This window comes from Musa acuminata, chromosome BXJ2-1 (genome assembly GCF_036884655.1).
Source record: "Musa acuminata AAA Group cultivar baxijiao chromosome BXJ2-1, Cavendish_Baxijiao_AAA, whole genome shotgun sequence".
Lineage (NCBI taxonomy): Eukaryota > Viridiplantae > Streptophyta > Magnoliopsida > Zingiberales > Musaceae > Musa > Musa acuminata.
This window is the reverse complement of record NC_088338.1, coordinates 1946338-1966688: the sequence shown is the minus strand read 5'-3', so window position 1 is coordinate 1966688 and position 20351 is coordinate 1946338. Positions and strand designations below refer to the sequence as shown.

The window sequence follows — 20351 nt, the reverse complement described above, 5'->3', positions numbered from 1 at the left end:
ATACTTATTAGACTCATTGATTTATTTTAAAATTTATTACCATATATAAAATAATTTTTTAAAATTTTTAGATTCCAATTAGGTAAATTTATTTTTAAATAAAATTTTATTTTATTTATTTTAATTTTAATTATTTATATCTTATCAATTAATGGATTAAGTAAAAGAATATTAAATTATATTATCCTATTTAATTAGATAATATATATTATAAATCTAATTAGATCTTGATTATAATTATTAGTCAATATAAAAGAAATCCACTTATAGTAAAATTCAATAGAAGAGAACGTAAATAAGAGGGATTCTCTTACTTTCTTATATTAGATTCTCTGCTTTCATTGTAAAATCTTCTAACCTCTTTAATTTTTGTTTCATCATTTATAGTAACCATGTGAAGGATAGAAATAGAAATAAATATGAGTATAGTTTTTTTATAAATTGATATTAGTATAGCTTTTGGATCTAATGATAATACATTTATACACCAAATAAATATTTTTGAAATGACATCGAAAGGTATATAATCCTGATCTTAATATATCATTATTTAATTTTGATGATGATATTAATTTTTTATTTTATATAACAGTAACATAATTATGATTTTATGCTACTGTTATATAAATTTACAACTAGTGCTGCAAATATCTTCATTCTCACCATGCTAAGTTACACACTAAATTCAACCACCAATACAACATCATATGATAGCTTTCCAAACACATCTAACTTCTGATGAAGTACCTCTCATCTGTGGTTAGCTGAAACTTGCAAGCACAACACTCTTGACAAAAAGGTAGATATGTGGAACATTTTTGTTTATTTGACTTGATTTAAGGCATGTATAACCAAGAACGATATTAATTGCAAATAGAGATGCAAATACAGATATTAATTGCAAATACATCCAAGAACGATAGCAGTGACTAACAAGTGCATTTAAATTGCTGGTGGCTAGTAAGTATCACATGTTTCGTATTTGGTTATTTGTGATCTTTTAATCCAAGTATTGCCATAAAAGACCAGAAAAATCTAGGCAATCAAGGGTCAACTGATGTGAAGTTCAAGGTTGCAATTCCAATATTAGTCAGCTATCCAATTCCATTTAGAATCCCAGTTTCCCAAGCGAAAAATATTTAGCAATTATTCTAAGTTAATAAGTAAACTTTTTTACTAAAAATTAACATAAATAATTCTTATTTTTCAATTTAGACAGGTTTACATGTCGATCTTGTTCATCTCTGAATCACTTGAAACTGCCAAAGAGATGTGAAATTGTGACGTGGAAGCAATGGATTGGCTTTCACCATAATATATATATATATATATATAAATATATATAATAGAGTAAAAGGAGGAAACTTTTTAGGGTTTTCCCTCCTAATCTCCAACCGTTAACAAGCATTGACGACCTCAAGTTCAAGAAATAAATTAATTATAGAAGAAGAAGATCTACTGAAATCTGGCTTTGTGATTGCCAGATTCAGTTGCTTAGACGATGACCCTGAGTACACTGTTGTTCTGTGAAGCTGAATCCACTGTCAAGCTCCGCATAGATGATGAGTTGCTTGAAGGGTGGTTTATTGTTATCTTGTACTCGCCATGGAAGAGCTCGGCCCTGTGCAGACCTTCAACATCAGTCGTTGCAGCCAGGTTATCAGATTTCCACTCAAAAATCAGCTTGTCAACTACATCTCCGGTCGGCAGGTTCTTGAAGTTGTTGTCTGTCAAGCACATTCTCCAGCATCCCTGTGGATGCCATGCTCCCCACATCACAATACCCTGCACGGCTGGATGCGAATATGCTTCCCTCAGTATGTCCTCCAAATCCTTCGACTGCATGTTTACTTCAGATGTCAGATCATGGACTCAAGGAGAAGATGTCAAAGGCAGAACAGTTACTGTACCTGGTTTGCGTGAGCAACGTCCACTTCTGTGAGCCAGATGGGAACATTAGCTCCTGCAAGCTTATCGAGAGCAGATCTCATGTAAGATATGTCGGGGGTGCCGAAGTGGCCCTCAAGCCCGATCGCCATCCGCGAAAGATTTCCAAAGGATTGTATCTGCCACAGCTTCTGGAGGAACTTTTCCGGAGTTACGTTCCCGTCTACGGGCGCCTCCAGTGTGTTGTAGTCGTTGAGGAACATGAGCGCGTTGGGGTCGAGCTGGTGTGCCTGCTGGTAGAAGACGGACGACGCGTTCTGGCCGAGCTGGCTTTCGAAGTAGGAGAAGTGGACGTTCTCGTTGACGACGTCCCAAGCGATGACCTTACCCCGGTATCTCGGCATCACGGAGTCGAACCTCCTGTTCACTGCTTCCCCAATTTGCTGTGTGGGGAGTGACTTTACCCAGTTCTGCACGTCTTGAGGGTCGTTCCAGACCACGTTGTGGCCTCTGACGGCGATGCCGTGCTGCTTCGCGAACGCGACCATGGCGTCCGCGTCGGTGTACGTCTCCTTGCCCTGCTCCCGCTCGTTCGCGTACCACTTCATCTCGTTCTCGAAGGTGGTGACGGTGAAGCGGGAGGTGAACCAGCTCTGGTATGCCGAGTTCTCGAGGATGGTGTTGGCGATGGCGCAACCAAAGGGGAAGCCGGGCCTCTTCTGCTGAACCGAGACTGATGCACCGGGCAGGGCGCGGCCATTGGCATCCACGGCTTGGATTGCAACAGTCTTCTTGCGGACCTGCATGCAGTTAACTTCTTGTTTCATTGTGGCTTTCACTCGAATAGCTTCGATGTGCACACCGGAAACTCGGTCCGATCTCTTACCTTGCTGATACTCTCCGCTTGGTGAGCTCGCCATTGATCCTCGGTGAATGGTTGCAGCGACACACTGTCCACCCATATCTCCACGCTCGTGTTCTCGCACTGCAGCCACCAGACACTTAGACGGAAGAAATTAAACCGTGTGAAGCGAGCTGAAGAGTGCCGTCGAAAGTCACCTCGAAGTAGAACTCAGCTGGGCCAGAGGATTTGGCAGTCAGGCCACCTTTGAGCATCGACCAACACCCCGACCGGGCTTCAACCGCTCCGACGTGGACGAAGCCATCCTTAGCCGTCTTGAAGATGGCCGTGACGGTGGTGTTTCCTTGGTCGACCTGCAACCAGGCTGAAACAAGACGAGGAACGTCATCGCCGAGCAGTAACGTAAGCGGTGCTTGCAGGCATCGACATGACAATACCTGAGAAGGTGTAGAGCATCCCCCGCTGCAGATAGACCTTCTGAGACATGCTTTGATGTGACAAACTTCTCCCGTCAGTAGCCAAGAACCTGTTACCTGTGTCGGATGTCCTCTCGGCTAGCTTGCCATAGCCGAATACCGACCATCCTTTGAGGCCATCGTTGAATTCTGGATTGCGGACGATACCACCACCATATTGAGGTCTCTGGGGCTCTGCTAAGCACTGTAGGAAGAAGAAGAGATGTCAGGATTCCCATGGTTGTGGGGGTCGTCATCATCAGCCAACTAAAGCTATGTCTTGTTCATAGAAAGGACGATTAAGTGATACGAATAAATTTGCGTTAAACGAGAGAGAAAATAATAATAACTTTTTAAGTAATCTATAGAGAAAGAGTGTTAATATTCTCATTAATTACAAGTGACCTAAGTATTAATTTTTTTTACGTTCTTTCGATTTCAATAAACCATCAAATTTCCTTATGAGCTAAACTAATTGATACTTATGAAATATATCGAAAGATGTTTTCAACACTCAATATTTGATAAACAAATTTAATACATTATTATCAGATTAATGTTTAAAGTGTATTAATAATTTAATTTATAATAATATTCTTAATAATTAATACTAAATTTATTAATAATATTTTAGATGATTTATATATTTCTTTAACCTACACAAAATAATCTAATCAAGGTTAGAAGTGGTCAACCTACATTTGAAAGGATGGCAACCATAGTGACATATGCGAAGGATCTTGAATTTGAAGGAATAGACATTATAATGATAAATAAGTTATAGTTTTGCAAGTATAGATACTTAGAAGCCCTAAAAATATTGAATAATATTAGCCATAGTGAAGAACTATATAAATTATAATACATACATATATACGAGAAATACTATATTAATTTCATAAGAATCCAAACAACACTCTTGCCTCTATGCTTGCAGAATAATCATAGGATGTTGAAGTCACCAAATTTCCTGAAGCGACATGAAAGGACAAACCATTAGCAATTTATTTATCTTGGCTACAGAAGGAAAAAAAACATGGAAAAAGAGCACTAAACTTGTCTGAAAAATATTATACTTTCAAGCTAAATTATATTTCACATGTTTTTCTCATCTTAATCAATTGATGTGTACAGAATTGCTCATCTTATTACATTAGTGTGACACATTACATCAATCAAAGTTCATGACATACCTGTGAGTATTGCAGCAGATGAAAACAGAAGGAAGAATTTGAGCAAGAAAATCTGCATCCTTCTTCACACCTGTGAAAATGACTATTCGGTTAAGAAGGAAAAGGAGAAAGAAGAGGAGGTGGCGACGGTAGTGGTGGTTGGTGTCGTCGTCGTCGTCGTGACGATGGAGGAGACAAGTGTAAGAATTAAAAGAATAAAGTAAAAAAAATACTCGCGAGATCCTACATTATATAGTGGCCAGGAGGTAGGTAAATTTGATCCTTAATTTTCATTTCCAAGTTTAGTAATAGTGTATTTTCAATGATATGGAAAAGAAAATTTATTTGCCACGAAAATGCAACTGTTGTTGTTATTATTATTATTATTATTATTATTATTATTATTATTATTATTATTATTTAGTTATGAATGTTTAATGTTATGGAACATTCGTGCATTAGTTACATTCCATTAGTAGATGAAATAGAATCTTAATTATGAGTATTGAGGGACATACCTAAAGGGCTGCCAATGAGAGAGAAAATGTATACAGCCTATTATTATCATCATTATCATCATCATTATATTATTTCCTATTTTGACAACCTGAATACAACACTCAATGAAGATTAATCACCACGTAGTATTCACTAATTTTATGTAGAATTCTGCTTTAAAAAATAATTACATGGAAATTTTGTTATATTATAATATATATATATATATATATATATATATATATATATATATATATATATATATATATATATATATATATATATATATATATATATATATATATGTATGTGTGTGTGTGTGTGTGTGGAATAACTTAGTTATATTTATAAATTTTGATATAGCATATATATCATTTCAAAATTTGAAATCATACATTATTGTCATTAACATCCATAAAAAATCCTAATAATTATTTGCAAAGTTGATTATTTAGATTAAATAAGCGTATAAAAATATAAACTGTTGATATTTTAAAATATTGTAATGGGTTTTAATTAATATATACAAATTAGAGTTTCAATCAACAAATAGTTGACACTGCATAAACAAACCTCAACTTTAGATTGAAAAATATGATAATTATTGACTTCACAGGAATATATATGTATATATATATATATATATATATATATATATATATATATATATATTGCAATTTGCCCATTAGTGCATCAATAAAGTTTAAAATGGCAGTTGAATAGTAGCTTTGAATTGCTACAAATAATTAATGCATCTCCCTTAAACTTATTTGGTAGGTTATTAATGTTTCCTACCTACCGTTCATGTCACCTTATAGACTTTTATTTTAATTATCATCTCACAATTCTGTCTGTTCAGACATTTACGAACACAACTCTCAAACAATCACAGCAGAATTAGGAAAGTTTCAACCAAATCTTGGATTTTGATGAACAACTAATCTATTTTTTTTTTATGAACACAACTACTATTAATCTTTTCAAAGTAATTTGGTCCATGTCGAGGACAAAAATAAGATCATATCTCATTTGCTAGCTTAAAATTTTAGGTACAATAAACACGATCTCTAGTTGTTTAAGAGTCGAGGGTTTGGATGAACGAACGTCTCATCCAGCGGTAAGATTTTTGAACCTTGTTTGTGTTGTATTGGGTTAGAATAAAAGAACTCATCTAATGTATGTGCCAATATGCAGTTACACCAAGATTTAAAAGGTTAAAATTGTAGGTTTTATTAGGTTGAGATGAATGTAACTTAATCAAATGTAATTAATATTTTGACACACTATCAAGATGTGTACCTATTTTGGCAAGTAATATGTGGTGGGAGATTAATCACCATATAGTATTCAAAATTTCCTAATAGAATTTGTTCTTGATTGATAAATGCATGAGAATTTTGTTTTTTTTTTCTTAGATGAAGATTGAATTGTACCATCAAATCCTTCCTTTGATCCTTCGTTTTCTTGATTAATAATAGCCTTAAATTAACCATTGACGATTGATAGCCAATAAAGATTATGATTTTTCTCATGTAGTTGACTCGTAAAGTGATGGTGACAGATCGCACTTGGTGAATTTGAACTACTACGGAGTGTTTGTTACGCAAGCTAAAAGCTGAAGCAACAATGATCCCTTAGTTTAAAAGGTGATGAACAGTATACTATTCCATTATAATGCTCAGATACGAAGCATTATTCAATGGTGGAATTCAATTATGAAACATAGTATCGGCTATGATATAGTCGAGCCTAATCATAAAATAATGATATAAAATAATAATAAAATAATGATGCAATCAAGCCTGATTCATGAAATACTATTTGACGATGATGTGATTGAATATGACTATAAAGTGTTTTCTAGTTACAATACAGTTGAACCTAATCATGAAGGACTATAATTACATAACTATCATGTGAATTAACTCTTATTTTAATTCAATTGTTATCTTACCTCTCTCGTTATAAAAAGTTACCATGTGCGTTTCTAACTTCATATAAAAAAATATTTTTTTATAAATTTTGAAGTAACTGAATCCCTATTGACTTAAGTATCAAATAGATTTTTATCGAGCACATCACGATATAATTTTTTAAGGATTATTTATCGAATCTCTTAACTCCCGGATATCGTGTATGTGGCAAGCTCTAATTTTTTATTTAGATTGGATTTGAATTTCTAGCTTATCGGACAATCAAAATATGAATTATTGTTATTGGCATTCAATATTTGTTTTTTTAACAATATACCTCGTGTCTCCTACATGTTGCAAATTTTAATTAGCATAAGATAGATTCGGATAATAATTTTTTGCACACATATAGTTTTTCTTCGTTTTCGATCAACGAAATAAAAGATGAAAAATGTAAAAAGTCTGCAGAAACTAAAAGAGTAAAATAATCTCTGGCAAAAGACTACTGGATTCTTGGGATAGAGGTCTGAAATCATTTAGGCTCATCAACAATCTAAACATCACTAAATTGATCATACAAAATGCTTAAGAATTAATCAACAAGAACAATTAAAATGGCTAGTTAATGATCATAAAATTAAGTCATATATTAAGTCAAATGAAATAGCTAAAAGTGCTAAGAACAATTAAAAATGGATTAAGGACATTACAGAATTTTGATTTTCCTTACTGATCTCATATCCAACATTTATGTCACTTTCTAAAATAGTAAACACATGGAAGAAATCATTTCTCTTTATTTTTCATCAAATTAATCTAACTAGAAAACCAAAAACTTCTTCAGTATCTGAAGTGTTGTATGCAGCTAATACACATGAATAGAGTATCCAATATTATAAAAGGTGAAAAGTCCCTGTGCATGCCACTAATTTTTCTCTATTGGTCACACACAAGTATGCAGAAAGAAATGATTGTAGAAGAAATTACATGAAACTTAGACAAAGATCAACCTTGACCATTTGCTATCAGTCTCTGAAAATTCAGCATTAGAGCCAGAAAAATCAAGCATGCTTTGCATGAAACTAAGAAAATATATGAATAATGCTTTCTGTGCTTGTTGAGATTGAAGAAGACTAAATTGTATCAGTATCACATAAGTAGTCTACTTGAGGTTAGGTTACAAAGTGATAATTGTGGAAGCACGGAATGTTTGACTGAGCTTTGGCATCTCCCAAAGGCGAAGTCGTGAAGAATTAGATGAGAGCCCAAACTTATCAAACACCAGAGTTGACTAGAGTTTTTGGAGACAAGTTGCCATTTCTTCTTGAGAAAATTACAGTTCTTCAGCTGAGAACTTGAAGATCAACTCAGAAGCTAGTAGGCTTGAATAATTCATGATAAAATTTACTTTCTTTTTATCCATCATTGTCCATCCCTCTCTTAATCTCTCTCGCTACAAGCTCATCCTCAACCCTTGTTATATGGAATAGGAATTAAACCTGAAAAGATTTAGTTTTTCTTCCCACATATTATCCAAAACGCAAGATATCAAGAAAGAAATTCAATATCCACAAATAAAGAACATACAGAAAGTGTAAGATTAACGTGATTCAATAATTCTCTATTTATATAATAATTCTACCGATAAAATCAAATTGAAAAATCAATACAAAGAATCACTTTTTAACTTAACCTGAATATGAAACTTCTTGTATGTCTTCTCACATAAACTAGAAGAATTTTTCTCTCGACTCTCTCTAGATCTACTAAAAAAATACCCTCAAAAGCATCAAAGTATTTTTTTTCTTGCTTTTCCGGCTTACCAAAATCTTAAGACTTAAGGTGTATTTATAGGGACAAATCTTAATTCACCGAGAAGTGTTCTTTCTATTTGGATCTCTAATCCAAATTCCGATCTTATCCCCAAAGAGTTTGAATTTAATTAGGACTCTCTCAAATAATTTTGATCTCATTTTTTGTGCCTTATGTAGAAAATTTGTAATCATTGAAGAATTCATCACAACTATACAAATTGAATGAATTCATAATCCAACACTTAATTCCAACAAACTTGTGAATGCATCCTCAGTAGCCAGAACCAAATTAGTGATGCTACTTAATTTTGAAGAGATATATTCATCTCATTATTTTACCACCAACCTTTTTTTTTTTTTCATAATCATCTACATCTTTGAAACTAAGAATATCACTCTTCATTTTTTGTACAATCAACAAAACTTGTTGTCCTAAGTAATTACCATAGTTCCTTCATTCCAAATGCTACAACCTCTGATGTAATATTTATTTCATTAGGGTCATGCAACTTTAAGTAACTTTTAAAATTCTATCTTCATATTTATAACTATAATGTTGGGAATCTAAAACACTTAACAAAAATATATTCCTTTGTATCTTTCGAATATAAGCCATATCATTCAAATTATGTACTAATCTATACTTTTTAATCTTCACTTTACCAACAATCATGACCTCCACTATTGAATCATTACTCAAACTTAACTTATAAGTTAATTTATCATTTAATTAATCAAAATAATCTTTCTAGGAACAACATGAATAGCATATGAAAAATCTAAAAATTCAACTCTTTTAGAAAAATACACCATTATCTTTGGATACTATGAGGTCATTTTTATCGATATCTATCACAAGAGAACACTCATTAATTTATTATTTAGATATTTTTTCTTAATATGTTTATACTCTTTATATCTATAGCACTAAAAAACATCTAAGAACTTGATTCTTGATCTCAACATGGCCATGCTAAAATCCACCTCTATCAAAAAAATCATCCTCGTTCACTTTTACCTTGCGACCAATGCTTCATCATTTATGTTCTTATATTTATTTTTTTTTAATAGCATGAGATACTAAAACTTATTCTAACTTGTTCAAAAGTTATTATATCCTTAGCATGCAATATTATTTCTGTAAAATTATCATAGGAGTTGGTGAGTAATGTAAGAAGCAATGTTGCTATATTTTCTTCGTCAACCTTCACATCAATATTTTTCAATTGATATAATATTCTTTTGAATATATTCAGATGCTCTACTAGATTTTCAGCTTCTTCCATCCTCAATCTATATAACATCTGCTTCAAATGTTAGTTAAACTTTTAGTCAATTAAAATTTTTCTAACTTATCACAAATAACTATGGTAGAATCATTACCAATAATATTATTAATAAATTTTTTTAGCTTATCCAAATAATCATGGTTGAACCATTATTAATAACATTAATGATAATATTATTATCAATACAAAGACAAATAATACTTACATGATTTGTCGTAAGCTCCTCGTAATCTTCATTGCTCATCTTTTTAATATGTCAGCTCATTCTTTCAATATTCTTATTGAGTTATCCTAAATAAAAAGATCTTTCACCTTTCTTTGCCTATCTCTTCTATTAATTTATCCATAGTAAAACTAATTAATTCAATCGATGTCATCATCCTTGTTAATTAAGAGATCAACAAATAAAAAACACACTAGAAAGCTTATACAAGATTAATGTAGTTCATCGACTCCCTTTCTACATTTATGGAGAAAATTAAATTCCTCATTATATAAGAAAAATTAATATAATAAATCATTTTATCTCAGTCCTCTCTGGATCTAGTAGAGAATACCCTCATGAGTACCGAAAGTGCTTTTCTTTATACTATTTCCTCTCACTAAAGTGTATTGATAAGAACAAATTCTAATACACTCGTGGCTATTCTTGTTACTTAGATTTCTAATCTAAATCTTAACTCTAATCTATCATAGCTTAAATTTAATTAAAACTCTCTAATCAATTTGAAGATAATCAGAACTTTTAAATACTCATCAATCCTAATAAATTTTTGATATAGTAATCCTAACAAAATCGTACTGCTAAGCTGAAAATGTCATGTTTGGTGTGACAAGAAGGAGAAGTTATCTGCTGTTGTATTTGAATGACTGCACTTTTTGCCTTGTCATGCAGTTTGCGTGTGTCACTCGATCCTCTGTCCACAGTTCATGCAATCCAAATGATTCCAACTTAGATGATGACTGAAAGGCCTCGCAATATGTTACTGTCGAGAGATCAACAGGAGGTGCGATGATGGTGATAATATTTGGATCTCAGGAAATGAAAGAGGCTCGAGCTGAAGTAAAAGAGACATTGATGCGTGCCATTTCTCTAATCAGATAGTGTTCGATCAAACTCTCCTTCATCGCCAAAATAGAGGCAGTGGGAAACGATCGACTTGTCCACCGCAAACAAAGCATGACTTCTCCATACTCAACATATTGGCCAGCCGTGTGCTGGAGACAGGCGAGAGACACAAGTTTTTGGTGAACACAGTTGAAATGTTGTGCTTTCACTCGATCAAAAACTGTGCTGGCCAAGAAGTTTGAGATGTTATAGGTAGTATTGGTAATCTCCTTTTGCGTGCAAGTTTGAGATTGACACTTGAGATGGTGACAGATAAACTGGTGCTGCAAGTATCTTCATTCTCATCAAGCAATTTACACACTAAATTCAACGACCATCACAGCATCATCTGACAGCTTCCAAACACATCTGACTTCCGATGAAGCCCCTCTCATCTGTGGCTTGGTGAAACTTGCTTCTACAACACTCTTAACACAAACGTGGATGCGTCAAACATTTTGTCTATTTGACTTGATTGAAGCCATGTTTAAAAACCTACTCATATTAATTGCAAATACATCCAAGAATGATAGCAGTGACTATCAAGTGTGCATTTAAATTGCTGTTGGCTAAAAGTATCTATCACATGTTGTTTTGTGTTTGTTTTCCTTAGCTTCCTCTTTGATCTTTGAATCTAAGTGTTGTCATAAAAGACCAAAAAATCCAGAATTCCGGTCGCACAAACAAAAAAATTTAGCAATTATTCTAAGTTAAACAGAAAAAAAAAAATTGACTAAAAGTAACAGAAATAATTCTTATTTTTCAAGTTAGAGACAAAGCTTTACAAGTCAATTTTTTGTCTTCTCTGAATCACTTGAAACACTGAAAGAGATGTAAAGATTTGCGATGACAGATAGCATTCCCATTGGCTTACACCATATCTGTTGACTGGAGATATATAAGAAAAATCTGACATCTTTTATGTCTTTCTTTTCTTTTGTGAAAAGAGGTTAAGAATTTAAAGAGAAACTTCTGCAGATTCCTCACTCGTTGTGAATGAATGCCTATCCGTGCTTCATGTTTCTTTCATTCTGCACACCCATTTGGCTTATTCAGGCTGGAAAATAGCTTTCCATAGAGCTGTATTGTGGTGTCTGTCTATTTCATGGACTATCTATTCTAACAATTCCCATTCTTTCATTTTGACTTCTGCCTTCCTTCCTCTGTTCTCTGATCCAATAAAAGATCCCAGGTTTGGAGTTACCATCTTCCACCTCAATCCTCTTTACCTCCTTAGGGATAACAGTACTTCCAATGCTTGATTCTTGTCAAGTACCAGTATGCATATTTGCTGACGAGAACAGAGAATGCTTCTGTGACTCAAATCCTCATCAACTAGATAATAAAAGCAACCATCATTAGGTAAGCTGCATTAGATGTTCCCATCATCTTACTCTCGGTGATCAGAATGTGAATTAGATGGCAAGAATTCTCAAACAAACCACATGAATTGAACTGGATGACGTAAATTTTGGATCTCATGCACTTCATGCCAATTCACTGTTCATGAATATGAAGGTTGAAGTCAAACAGATGAATCGGAGGTGGGGCTGACTGCTAGAGACATCTCAGGCTGATTCAGAGCTACGTTCCTGGTTTGGCGTGACAGATTAGAAAACAAAAGCGTAGATGATTTGGCATCGTTCGCCTGTTGTTACTGCTGGAGATGTCTTGTTATGCGATGTTACCATCTTGAGTTGACGTCACTTGCTTCCAGCACAGTGATTGACCAAGAAATTACAGTGCTCATGGATAATTCATGAGCAAATGCCATGGAGGATGAGTTGAGCACACAGATTGATGGCCCAAGAATTCCGTTCCGAGCTCTCTCTGTTCCTACTTGGACGTATCGGTGGAGCGCATTGCATCAACATAACTCTCCTCCCCTGTTTTCGTTCGTTTCGTCCGAATCCATCGTCATCTCCCCACAGATTTGACTCTCCACCGCCTACTATTCTACATCTCACCGTGCTCGACCTACTACTTTCCAACTAAGCTGGCCTTCTTCGATTTCCTATTCCAAAAGCTCGAGGAGCTTTGAAGCCCCCGCAGCTACCAAAGACTGCGTCTTTGTTCTGTCATGTGGAGACCGAACGCGATGCTGAGAGCTGATCTACCATTTCTTGCTGTAAAAATCGCACCTTGAAGCCCTGCTGCGGTTAAAGACGGAATCTTTGTTGTGTCTTGTAGAGAGGAGGAGGAGGAGGAGGAGGCGATGATGTTGAGAGCTCGAGAGCAGCGAAGAGAGAACGACCGCAACAAGAAGGAGAAGGAAGTGGTGATGCAGCCTTCCATATGGGGGCGTCTGCCTGACGAGCTCCTGGAGCGCATCATCGCCCTTCTCCCCCTCCGCACCATCCTCGCCCTCCGCCCCACCTGCCGGCGATTTAGCTGCCTCCTCTCCTCCCCAGCCTTTCTCTCCCTTCTCCACGCCCACAACTCCCTTGCCTTCCTCCTCCTCTCCCACCCCCAGTTCTCCCACCGCTGCCTACCACTCTACGATCCAGCCGCTGATGGGTGGCGCTCCGTCCCCCTCCCCCCATCATCCACCTCCGGATCCGCTTCCCCCTCCTCGCTCCTCCTCCTCTCCGCCGCCTCGGGACTTCTGCTCTTCGCCCTTGGCCGTTCCTCGCTCCTTGTCGCGAACCTCCTCACGAACGCCTCAAAGGTCCTCCCTTTGCCCACATACTCCGCCGCCCCCTCATCCGCCTCCCTCGTTTCCCTTCCCTCCCGTTCCAACTCCACCCATGGGTACAAGATCTTCCTCCCCTGCGCCTCCGACGACGACGTCTTCGTCTACGATTCCGCCTCCCTCGCCTGGACCCGCTTCCCCGGCTTCGAGCCCGTCCTCGGGCGACGGAATCCGCACCAAGGCGGCGCCTTTTTCGACGGGTCGCTCTATTTCACCACCCCCGAGCCCTTCTCCACGGTAGGCTTCGATCTCCGGAACGGGGCGTGGGACGTCGGGGTCGCCCCTCCAATGCCGGAAGACTTGGCCTTCGTCCGTCTGGTGGGCGGATGCAGCGGAAGCGGAGAGGACCACCTCTACCTCGTCGGCGGGATCGGAAGGGATGGGATCTCAAGGAGCCTAAAACTGTGGGAACTCGTGGGGCGGAAGGAAGAGAAAAGGGGCAGAGCTTGGGAGGAGATCGGGCGGCTGCCGGAGATGATGTGCCGCAAGTTCATGTCTGTCTGCTACCACAACTACTCCCATGTCAACTGTCTCTGGCACGAGGGGCTTGTTTGCATCTGCTGCACCACCTGGCCGGAGGTGCTGTTCTTCAAGGTGTCAAGGGGGACTTGGCACTGGCTGCCGCGGTGCCCGATGCTGCAAGAAAAGTGGAGCTGTGGATTCCGGTGGTTCTCCTTCGTCCCCGACCTCTTTGCTCTGGTTTGATCCTTCTCTTCTGTTCAGGAACTGTTGCAATGCATATATCAACTTGAGACGCATCCTTTTCTTTCTCTTTCTTGCTCTGTCTTTTCTGGCGATCGATTGATGGTATTTAGGTGTTGTCACTTGTAAAAAATTCTGAGCTTGAACTACTTGCGTATGAACTTCTTGTTCTGCAATTTTGAGATGAAGCATATCATCCGAAGAATGCATGCATCAGTTGATCTTAGCATTACTTTGCATGTGATGATAGTTGTTGATCTTGTAGATAAAGTTCAAATAAGTATTTCCAGATTTCTCGGCTCTGTAGTAGCAGAGATATACTACACAGATGACTGCTCTAATTTGCTTTCAGCTTTTCACTGTGGCTACTCACTCATCTGATGTTTCATTTCATGCTTAATTAGCATTACTGGTACCTAACACTGCACAGAACTTTGATACTGGCTGTAGAATTAGTATTTCATGCTTAATTAGCAGTTCTTGTTGGAATCTGGCTGTATAATTGAACCTGCTTTTGACTGACCAACATCAGAACCATATGCTGAAATTTCAGTAAAACTATCCCAGAAGATCTTGGTTTGACAGTTTCAAGCTGTAATAGTATTGATTTTATCGAAATTTCCTTGAGAAACGTTCCTTGTTGAACATCATATCGAACATCCAAATTAAGGGAAATGAATGAGACAGAGATGCAAAGCTTTAGGTGCCAAATCATAGTACACTGTCAATAGCAGCACTGTGGCAAAGGTGTTGTATACGAACATTTATTACGATGTGGAAACTCCAACAGCATCGAATTAATGAATCGAATTAATTTTTTTCCTCAGCTTGTCAACAATAAAAAACAGAGCATCTAATAAATGGAATGAGATTACGAATGTAATAAATAATACATGTAAAGGAATTTGTAATTGTTAAGAGCCATTGGTTTCTCCATATTGATTATGTTTTGTTTTCTTCAACCTGGTCAAGCTTCCATCCCTCAATCATGGTGGATGCATACAATTCAAGATATGCTTATGGAAAGAAGTTGCTTCTGGAATGGTCAAAATAAGACCAATGCAACTCTCACTCCATGTTTGACCAATCTGCTTCTGGAAACTGGTCTTTCTTTATCTTTTTTTTTTTACCTAGTCCTTTCAATATATATATATATATATATATATATATATATATATATATATATATATATATATATATATATATATATATATATATATATATATATATATATATATATATCCTTTCAAATACTTAAATTTCTAATACATGTTGCTCTTATTAAATTGGTGGAATAAACTCAGGTTAACCAATGTTAAGTATGATCACTAGTGAGTTCCAAAAAAAAAAAAAATACATTTTAAAGAGCAAAATATAAAAATTACTAAGTTATAGGAATTTAATGTCAGTATACTATTTGATCAACTTAAGAGATTAACTATAATATAATGACATTATAGGAGATGATTAGTTTTTCTAGTGTTGTTTAGGAACACAATCATATACCTATAATTACCCCTAGAAAATATGTTGTAGAGCTTGGAGAGATCCTCACAATTATAAGCATAAAAATTATAATTATGTTATGTAAAAAAATTTAATATTAAAGTCAAAATCAAATAACAATAGATGAAGATCAAGATTACATATTTTTAGATGTTAATTTAGAATAATTTTCTCTTTGATCCAAGTATGCATCGTAATTCGATCTATAAGAAGTAATAATATAAATCTAAGAGAAAACTAAACTTTTTTTCTCTTTTTTTTCCTAACGATGGAGTAAGGACTAATAGGAAGATGAGAATAGATCTATAATCACTCGGTGAATAATTCTTCGGATATTTTTTGTATATATAGATAAGAGTAAAGGATGTAAAATAAGTAATTAAGAGAGTCCTCCCATCAAGATAATCTTCTAAGAAATCTTATTGATTGATAATCATAACCTATAATATATCTTGCCTAATTTAACATAGTCTTATAATCTAATAGTTTTGACAGACAACCATGTTGTAAAGCTCATAGAAATCCCAAAAAATATTCAAGAGAGAGAGAGAAAGAGAAAAGTGGAATCTAATAATCAATTATTTATCTAAAAAACTATTATTATATCACATTGAGAAAATTATAGTAAGCTCCTCTTGTGTCGAAAGCATTGACTCTGATTCTAGTTTTATTGAATTTGGAATCAAAATAAATTGATTTCAATCGATTCAAAACCAACTGTTTTGATTTTGGTTTCAAATCGAAACCATTTATTTTAATTTAAATTTTAATATATATTTTTTGAAATATTTATCTAATTATTAAATTATTAAAAACGATAGATTCATCGTTTGGAAGGGCATTTAATTGTTTAATTTTTTGTATTTCTTTAGCCATTTTTAGATTTTAGAAATCAAAACTGAAGCATCAAAACATGGTTCGAGTTCCATTCAAAACTATCGAACTATTAATCTAATTCGATTTCAGTTCTTGATCGGTTCGATTTTTATTTGAATCTAACCATTGTTGGATCGAAAAAATTATTGATAAAAAATTAATATATATAAAAAAAAAAATCTGACCTCATCGCCATGCTTATCCTCCGGTCAACGTGACGTGCTCATTGTTGGATGCTCCTAAAAGAAAGGTGCGCGAAAGTTGGTGAGCTTTTGACTGAGAGACTTGGAATAGGCAGATTGCTCAGCATAGCCTTCTCAGTCTAATCACAGGTTTTGTGAAAGGTAATGGGTGTGCCTTCCTTTCTACGACAAACCCTAAGCCGAGAGACATTAAAAAGTGGAGGCTAAAAGCCTCGTTGGTTCATTTACTGTAAGAAGAAATAGACCCACAGCGCTCGCTTCTCCTGAGCGGTGTGAAGGGAGCAGCCTCGAGCGAACTATTCTTTCGCCTTTTACTAAAGAATAGCGTGTGCTTATCATCCAAATCAGCTTTAACTTTCCTTCCCACCAAACCAAAGTAAAAGACATGTCCCCAATTAGGTCCAACCAATCAATCAAATAATGATGTAAACTCATGCAAGCATTATAAATGAGAATGGTATTTTAAAAAATTATAAAAGATAAGTGATAAAAATAGAATTGAGTCCATAATCTTCAAATAAACTATTAAACTTGTTGCCAACTAAATTATATTTCATATTAAAAGATAAGTGATAGAAAGGAAGGTCTCTCCCAATATGTATTGATGCCTCTAAATTCCTTTGAGCTAACGTAAGCATGACTTGTTATGGAAATGGTTGATATGGTTGTTGTTGTCGTTGATATTGTTGACCATAAAGTCGACACAGTTTGAGTCAGTCCCAAAAGCGCAAGCTCATCTAAGAGGCCCACGGGGTGCCATGTATAGAGATTGGAGTGGGAAGCTGGTTCGATTGGCACGATGCCAAGGCGCTGCTTGTTCGCTATAGGTGGATTTTGGTGTCATCCCGAGGTACGCCTTAGCCTCGTCAAGATCTCTGCACAAGCGATCAGTGTCGAGGGATGTTCCCGACCCGACCCCTATAATAGTAAAGTTAGTTGGAAGGTAGAAAATAGTAGATGTGATTGTTCCTTTAAGTTTTGGGACTAGCTTTTATACCTGAGCAACCGATGGAGTGTGATCGACGACTGGTTTCAGGAGCTCTTTACATCGTCTAGGGGCTCATTTATGTCGAGAGCTAGTGAGCACACCTCTTTGAGGGCGACATCAGAGAAAGACGACTACGAGAGTGTCGTTTGTCAAGGTTGGAACCCGTTTGGGATAAGCAGAAGGGTTTCTCGACATAGTCCCGCCGATACATGAGTCAGTAATTAACAAAGGTAAAGAGATTTTAGTAAACAATAACTAACATCAATTTCTTTGGCTTTGTAGACTCTTGATAGTTGTTTAACTAGAGAAAATATTTTGAGATATGGGTGGGACATTCTCTCGAATTGTTTCATGTCCTTAGCATGTGTGAAGCCACAATTGGAGTACTAAGATAGCACCATAAGTTAGCACCACGAGTTGAGCATCATCTAAGATAACACACCACTATTAGTAGATGGAGAGGGAATTGACACCGAACCTCTAACGCATCAACGTACATATATAAGTTCTTACACATCAGATCATATAGATGTTGCTCGGCCTAAGGTACCTACATTTGAGACTCGTCCGTGCTCTAGGTACTTGAGAGTTGGGACAAAATCATAATCATAGAAATCGTTCATAACCTAAAAATCCGTCAGGAGAATGATGCACTCTTTCTTATCCTCAAGCTATCCAAGGATAAAACTTCTACTCCCTTGGCTATGCATTAACTGAGGGAGCAAGACTCATATGATAAGGAAGAGAACATCTTCCCAGCTTGACAATGGAGTAGGCTCGAGCACTGTGTTTTGGACGCCTAAGAGGAGAGTAGAGGTAAAAAGGCTCAAAGAAGGCAAGTGAGGGGTCAAGATGTAAAGTCAACCCCAAAATTATGGAGGGGGCCCTCTTATAGCCTTAGGCCACCATTTCGACTTCCAGAAGTCCCATCAGGATTCCCACTCAATTTTTTCACTCGATCTCCCCTCACCAACTCAACACTTAATAATTTTTTTCGTTAAAGTGTTAACCAAGGCAAAAGTTGATTGACCTTTGGAGCCTACTTAGAAAATGCACATGATGCACTTTTTTTTAGGTTAACCAATGAAAATGTATCTGATGCGTCCTTCTCAATCTAAGCATTGTAAATATATTTAATACACTCTTCTCATGTTAAGCATCAAAAACACATTAAATGCACTCTCCTTCTAGCATCAAAATGATAGGGATGATATCAATGATATTTATATCAGTCCCTCCTTATGCCAAAATGATAAGGATAATATTGTTTATGTCTAGATCAACCCAACTAGATTCGGGGCCACATATGTATGAAGTATAATGTGGTCAAGTTGAGGGGCTCGAGCGTCCACTCAATGCATGATGTACACCAACATCAAGGTCGGGTAGGGTTCTTAACGTGATCCTTTCAATGGTCTAAAGATTCCCAAGATAAAAGTTTCGATTAAACACTAATATAGATTTGTGTGGCCTGAGAGATTTTTTATAATCGATTTAACTTGAGGGAATATTCTGACAAATGTACAAAATATTCCCTGACCGCTACACTCCTTATGCTACTATGTATCGAGTCCTAATTGAGGCAAATATTTGCCCTATTAGTTCTCATGCCTATCCAGCCAATTTGGTCGTTGGTTGATAGGGCTGCCACGTATCGAGTCCTAATCGAGGCAAATATTTACCCTATTAGTTCTCATGCCTATCAAGCCAATTTGATAGTTGGTTGATAGAATGATCCAGCAAAAAGTCGGTGAGCTTTTCACGAGAGACTCACGACAGCCAGATTGCTCACCATAGCCTTCTCAATCTAATTACTGGTTTCTTAAGGCAATTGGTTTGCCTTCCTTTCTACGACGAGCCTTAGCCGAGCCACCAAATCACAGGAGGAGGCCAAAGCCATGTTGGTTCATTTACTGCAAGAAGAAATTGACCCACATCGCAGGCTTTAACGAGCGCTGCGAACAGAGCTGCTTAAAGGTCACGCGGCTGCGTGGCGAGCACAGAGCGAGCTATTCTTTCGCCTTTTACTAAAGAATACCGTGTGCTCGCCATTTATGGCAGCATACGCCAATTTTTGAAGGGTCCCTTCTCTTTCAAGGAGGGCCCGCCAATCAAAGCTTAAATGTTACTTTCATCTCATTATTTATTATAAGAAATAATTTTATTTTGGTAAGTTACAGCGATGATAATATTGATTAGTTAATTAGGCCACCGACTAACGATGGAATAAAATGATTTATTCATCGACCCTCATTCCTAGAGCCAGTCATTCCAAATTGGATAATATCTGATATTATCCATTTTCTAATTATTTAAAACCATTAACCCGATTTCCACCCATCGATGGGAAAGATGAGGGTCACAATTGATGCCAAACGGGAATGAC

At 36.2% G+C, this 20351-nt stretch overlaps 2 protein-coding genes and 1 non-coding gene across 3 annotated transcripts; 2 read left to right on the top strand and 1 right to left on the bottom strand.

Moving 5' to 3' along the window:
* Nucleotides 1-1421: 1421 nt before the first annotated feature.
* On the bottom strand, nt 1422-8604 carry LOC103989627 (endo-1,4-beta-xylanase 5-like). The gene is made up of 8 exons (XM_009408532.3): nt 8481-8604; nt 4398-4467; nt 4128-4174; nt 3187-3409; nt 2947-3113; nt 2774-2872; nt 1911-2687; nt 1422-1839 (listed from the first exon to the last, which is right to left on the bottom strand). The coding sequence occupies exons 2-8, from the start codon at nt 4453-4455 to the stop codon at nt 1495-1497; spliced, it is 1716 nt and encodes a 571-aa protein (XP_009406807.2). The 5' UTR covers nt 4456-4467; nt 8481-8604; the 3' UTR covers nt 1422-1494.
* A 4212-nt stretch (nt 8605-12816) lies between these two features.
* LOC135598384 (F-box/kelch-repeat protein At5g43190-like) lies at nt 12817-14568 on the top strand. The gene has a single exon (XM_065092089.1). The coding sequence runs from the start codon at nt 13214-13216 to the stop codon at nt 14393-14395; it is 1182 nt and encodes a 393-aa protein (XP_064948161.1). The 5' UTR covers nt 12817-13213; the 3' UTR covers nt 14396-14568.
* Nucleotides 14569-19949: 5381 nt separating this feature from the next.
* LOC135599577 (U5 spliceosomal RNA) lies at nt 19950-20069 on the top strand. Its single transcript, XR_010481930.1, has one exon. It is a non-coding gene; the product is annotated as a U5 spliceosomal RNA (small nuclear RNA).
* The last annotated feature ends 282 nt before the right edge of the window (nt 20070-20351 follow it).

Excerpts from the sequence above, each read along its gene's own strand:
- LOC103989627 (XM_009408532.3), bottom strand. The coding sequence starts at position 4,455 with ATGCAGATTTTCTTGCTCAAATTCTTCCTTCTGTTTTCATCTGCTGCA. Across the intron at positions 3,114-3,186 it reads GATGCTCTACACCTTCTCAG|CCTGGTTGCAGGTCGACCAA; the intron begins GTATTGTCATGT and ends GTCTTGTTTCAG. Across the intron at positions 2,873-2,946 it reads CAGCTGAGTTCTACTTCGAG|TGCGAGAACACGAGCGTGGA; the intron begins GTGACTTTCGAC and ends TGGTGGCTGCAG.
- LOC135598384 (XM_065092089.1), top strand. The coding sequence starts at position 13,214 with ATGATGTTGAGAGCTCGAGAGCAGCGAAGAGAGAACGACCGCAACAAG.